Genomic DNA, 5,513 nt, shown 5'->3' on the forward strand with positions numbered 1-5,513 from the left:
GGTGTATCCAAGGTAACGATCTGCACCTTAAAGGGGGTGTAACAGTCTAGATTGTTCCAATCAAATATTTCTTGAATAAATCAATACTGCCGCTACATACCGGCCCCCAATGAGCAACCCACAGGATGGTCATTTAACCTCAATCTTTAGGCGGCAGAAATTCTTCCTATTCACATACAAACCGTTCAACAGCAAATGCATGTACTTAATGCAAATAACTACAGTTTAAAATAACTGTCAAATTGGCTTACTCGCGCTTACATCTCAAAGGCCATTGCTTAACCTTTGAATAAACAAACATCAAACATTCGATTCAACTCTTAAGCTAGAGTATCAAGTCTGATGACTGCAATTAAGTCATCCACTTATATCACTACGTTTCAGCGGCTTCGAGCAGACAGAGCTTTGCTATTGGCCTCTTGAAGAATCTTGTTCCAACCCTCACTTGAGCCTGTCGAACATGTCCATCCTTTCCCGGGTACACTTCAACCACTTTACCCAAAGGCCACTGTCCGCGAGGTGTGATTTCATCCGCTACCAAGACCAAATCATTGACAGCTAGGTTCCGTCTTGGGGCATTCCACTTCTGCCTTTCTTGCAGCAGAAGTAAATATTCCCTCTGCCACCTCTTCCAAAAGACAGAAGCGAGATATTGCACTTGTCTCCATCTGCGTCTGCCATATGCATCCTTCTGATCAAAGACACCTGGAGGGAGACTAGAGCCTTTTCGCATGATCAACAAGTGGTTTGGCGTCAACGGTTCGTCATCGTTTGGGTCAAGATTCAACTGAGTGAGTGGCCGAGCATTCAAGATTGACTCCACTTCAGTCATGAGCGTGGACAGAACTTCATCATTGACAACTTGCTGTCCAAGTAAGCAGGTAAGTATTTTGCGAACAGACCTCACCATCCGTTCCCAGGCTCCGCCCATATGACTAGCTGTGGGAGTATTGAAGTTCCAGTCAATGCCTTGCTCTGCGAGGAAGTTAGTCACACGCGTTTGGCTCAAACTTTCCAGGTTCTCACGAAGTTCTCGTTCCGCACCTCTAAAGTTGCTCCCATTGTCACTGATGATTTTGGATGGCTTACCTCGCCTGCTGATGAACCTTCTCAGTGCGTTTATGAAGGAGTCTGTATCCAAAGTGTTTGCTACTTCTAGGTGGACCGCTCTGCAGTTCAGACAGGTAAACAGGCACCCGTAACGTTTGACCCGGCTACGACCTTGCTTCACCATGATTGGTCCAAAGTAATCAATTCCCACATAAGAGAAAGGTGGTTTGTCTGGGGTTACCCTGCTACTCGGAAGATCTGCCATGAATTGTTCCATCTTCTTGGCAGATCTTCGCTTGCATGAGAAACACTTGCCTATCACCTTTCGCACGGTTGCCCCTCCTTTCAACACCCAATACTTCTCTCTGAGGGCTGTCCAGGTCATCCCGGCCCCCGAATGACCTACTAGGTGATGGTGATGAACGATCAAGAGCTTTGTCACATGGTGATCAGAGGGCAAAATGATAGGATGTTTCGTCTCATCATCCAGTGGTGCGTTCTCTAGTCTTCCGCCAACTCGAATGATGCCATCCACCAGAATTGGGTTCAGCTTGGACATGACTGTACCGCTCATCTGCTTTCCTTCGAGGATAGCACTGTAATTCATCGCGTTGCACCAGAGTCACGATTGCTTTCTCTGCTTGTTTCAATTCGTCGGCAGATAGAGTGGGCTTCTTCAGATCATCCGTGGATTCCTCCTTAGCCCTGACTTGGAGAAGCTTCTTGAAACGAAGAAGCCACGCTGTGGATTTCCTCAACTGATTCCACGAAGAGTACCTATGCAAGAGGTCGCTGACTTGAGCTCTGATTGCTGTCGCATATACTGGTACTGCTTTCTTCACTTCAGCGTCTCCTCTTAACTCCAAGACTTCTGGCTGAATGGGCCAGTCATCGTCTCTCCACAGAAAATCTGGTCCTTTGAGCCAACGCTGGTTCTGGAGTAGTTCCTGTGCCTTCAGGCCACGTGATCCGTCGTCACTTGGATTAGACTTTGAGTCTACGTATCTCCACTGAGACACCTCTGAGGCATCATGAATCCTTGCCACACGATTGGCTACAAACGTCTTGAATCTCTTGCTTTCACTGCGGATATACTGAAGGACAGACGTTGAGTCAGTCCAAAAGACGCTGTCTTTGACTTGGATGTCAAGTTCTGACTTGATGAAATGATCCATGGACACGGCCAACACTGCTGCCATTAACTCCAATCTGGGGATGGATACTACTTTCACTGGAGCAAGTCGCGACTTCCCCATAACAAAGGCACAATGTATCCGTCCTGTTCTGTCAGTCAGGCGTAGGTATGCAACGGACGCATATCCAACTTCGGAGGCATCACAGAAGTGATGCACTTCAGCTGACACGACTTCGAAACCATTCGGTTTGAAACATCTCTCTATCTTCAAGTCAGTCAACATGGAAATGTCTTCCATCCATCTGCGCCATTCTCTCTCATCCTCGGCTCCAACAGGCTCGTCCCAGCCTAATCCTACTCTACACAACCTTTGAAGGAGAATCTTGGCTGGCAGCACGAAGGGAGCGACGAACCCAAGGGGGTCATAGAGGGAACTGGCTATCGACAGAATTCCCCGTCGCGTTGCAGGCTTCTCACGGAGATGCACCTTGAAGCCAAAACAGTCTGTTTCAACGTCCCAAAGGATTCCTAGAGTGCGTTCTGCAGGAAGCTCATCGATATCTAGGCTCGACACCGATGCTGCCCTCTCTTCCTCAGGTATAGAACCTAAGACGTCGCGGTCATTGCTCAACCATTTCGTGAGCCGAAATCCACCACGACTGAGCAGGTCACGAATGTCTTCTACTTGAGTCACTGCTTCAGCTCGATCCTTAACAGACTTAAGACAATCGTCCACATAGAAGTTCCTTTTCACTGTGTTGATCACTTCTTCATTGAAGTGTCCGCGATTATCCTCAGCAGTCTTCCGTAGAGCAAAACTGGCACAACTAGGTGAAGACGTGGCGCCGAATAGGTGTACAGTCATGCAGTATTCGGCTGGTTCCTGAGCCAAGTCACCGTCCTTCCACCAAAGGAATCTCATGGCGTTTCTGTCCCTGGGCGGAACCTTCACTTGGTGGAACATAGACTGAATATCGGCGACTATGGCAACTTGTTCCTGACGAAACCTCGTAAGCACGCCGACTAGATTGTTGGTAAGGTCCGGCCCTTGGAGCAATTGTTCATTGAGTGAAGTTCCTCCATATCTCGCCGCACAATCGAACACAACGCGGACTTTGTCTTTCTTACGAGGATGAACTACAGCGTGGTGTGGGAGATACGAAACTGGCTCATTTGAAGCTTCTTCTTGGGTGGCGCTCTCAGCTGATACATCCGACGGTATGCACTCGACTTCCTTTGCATACCCTTTGGCTATGTAGTCGCTGACTGTCTCTACGTACTTGTCACGTAGGGCTTCGTTCCTTTCCAACCTCTTCTTCAAATACCCAAGTCGCGCCTCGGCCAAACGACGATTGTTTGGCAGGACAGGTGGAAAACTGCGCCACGGTAGAGCGACTTGATAGTGACCATCAACCATCACTGCAGATTCCTTCATCACCTTCAGTGCTCGAAGATCTTCAACCGAATCTCCAATATTGTCCTGATTGAGATACCCGCCAAAGTCCACCCTCCAGAACTGCTTCAACTGTTGTTCGAGGGAGTCGTCTTCAAGGCGAGTAAAATTCGCATGGAAACTTGTCATGGATTGTCGCTTCCCGGCCACGGGACCCATAAGCGTCCATCCTAGTGGAGTTCGAACTGCATAGGGTTCTTTCGGATTGCCGACTCTCTGTTCCAAATTCCAGAACGCTTCTGGGGTGTCTGCTCCCACTAGTAGCTCCACTTCTCCTTGGTCCATGGAAGGAAGGGCGATGTCATTTAGGTGTGACCATTCCTTTACATCTGCTGAGTGGGGGAAACATTCGTCGGCGACTGGAAGACTGTCTACAGTCCAAACATTGTCCAGTGTCAAGGTTTCCTGGCCCATAACTCCTTCGACTGACATGGAAACTTCAAGGCCACGTTTGCTTGCTCCTGTCTGGTCCACCGTAGACAGCTTGAAGCTTCTTTCCGTCCCAGTGAGACCTAGCTTGTCGACAAGACTCTTGGTGCACAGCGAAACGTCGCTGCCTTCATCTAACAAGGCCCAGGTTGTAGTTTGTCTCCCATTTCCTCCAACCTTTACGGGTACGACTCTCAGACAGATCTTGCCTCTTGAGGAATGAGCGGTGAATGACCGACCCAACCTCTCATCTCCTTGACTACCACTTGAAGAGCTTGGGTTATCTTGCTTTACCCCTTGTTGGTTTTCTTGCCTTGTACTGTCCTCTCGGTTCTCTGGCCGAGGAGAGTTCCGACTAGGATTGTATGTTGTGTGCAGGAGAGCATGATGCTTCTTACCACAGTCCGTTACTTCACAGCGAGCTTTGGAAAGTTGGCGTGGTACTATTACGTTCTACCGGGTCAGATGTGACACCATTACCCTTTACTCCTGACCACACTCGAGCATCAGGATTTAACACTGAGGACTTCACTTCATCCTTCTTTTCATTAACTTCGTACTGTGGCTTACCAACAACATCATGAACTTCACATTCTAATACACGTGTTTCAATTTCTGCGTTTTCAATTTCATGTTCTAACTCAAGATTTGCAAGTTTTTCATTCAATCTCAACTGTTCTCTTGTTAGTTCTTGTTTCCTTTTCAGTTGTTCCTTTCTTGCTTTCGCTAGCTCCAACTTGATTCTGGCCTCACGCAGTCGGGAAGCCGCTGCGGTCCTTCCGCTATCTCTAGATGATGTGGACCTGTTGCTTCGTCGTGATGCTGATGATAGCGTGGTTGACCTGTCGTCATCCGAATCGTCAGGGTTACGTCTTGGTACGCTCGGGATAGCTTGCTCCGGTAGAATACCACCAATCTGGGCGTTTCCCACCAATCCTGAGGTAGCTCTATCCTGGGGAGGATCACTGACGGCCGGTTGTTCATCAGCAACGTCACTAGATGGGCTGGGACTATCATGCAGTGGACCTTCCATTTTGGATCCAGTTTGCGAACTGTATGTAGACACGTACTACATAACGGTGAAAGTTTACTTCAGTCAGTCACAGTTGGAACGCACAGGTTCGTTCATTTATTGAAGACATCAATACCAGCTGGACTCGTGTACTTGTAACAAACACGAACTTGTGTTGAACCAAAACTTGTGGAACACACCAACTTGTGTACTTGTGTGCTTGCATACTGGTGTCGAACCCGAACTTGTGGTTCGCTATAAAAAGAGAAAAGAAATAATAAATGCTTAGTTATCACTACCTTGAGCAGCTTGTCAAGTGTCATTATTTCTGTGTCTTCCAAATATACTTAATACTTGTAATATTCGAAACACCTTTCGATTTGTGCAACTAACATAAACAACAGTAACAACTTTACACTGTTAACCCAAATGCA

The 5,513-nt window shown here is 47.7% G+C and overlaps 2 protein-coding genes across 2 annotated transcripts; both read right to left on the reverse strand.

Moving 5' to 3' along the window:
* Nucleotides 1-373: 373 nt before the first annotated feature.
* LOC139741175 (uncharacterized) lies at nucleotides 374-1,435 on the reverse strand. The gene has a single exon (XM_071651768.1). It carries the CDS (start codon nucleotides 1,433-1,435, stop codon nucleotides 374-376), a length of 1,062 nt encoding a protein of 353 aa, XP_071507869.1.
* Nucleotides 1,436-1,532: 97 nt separating this feature from the next.
* LOC139741176 (uncharacterized) lies at nucleotides 1,533-5,100 on the reverse strand. The gene is made up of 2 exons (XM_071651769.1): nucleotides 4,805-5,100; nucleotides 1,533-4,422 (listed from the first exon to the last, which is right to left on the reverse strand). The coding sequence occupies exons 1-2, from the start codon at nucleotides 5,098-5,100 to the stop codon at nucleotides 1,533-1,535; spliced, it is 3,186 nt and encodes a 1,061-aa protein (XP_071507870.1).
* Between the last annotated feature and the right edge of the window lie 413 nt (nucleotides 5,101-5,513).

The sequence above is a fragment of the Diadema antillarum genome, unplaced genomic scaffold, assembly GCF_040938485.1.
Source record: "Diadema antillarum isolate AM-2024a unplaced genomic scaffold, OU_Dant_1.0 seq00000908_RagTag, whole genome shotgun sequence".
NCBI lineage: Eukaryota > Metazoa > Echinodermata > Echinoidea > Diadematoida > Diadematidae > Diadema > Diadema antillarum.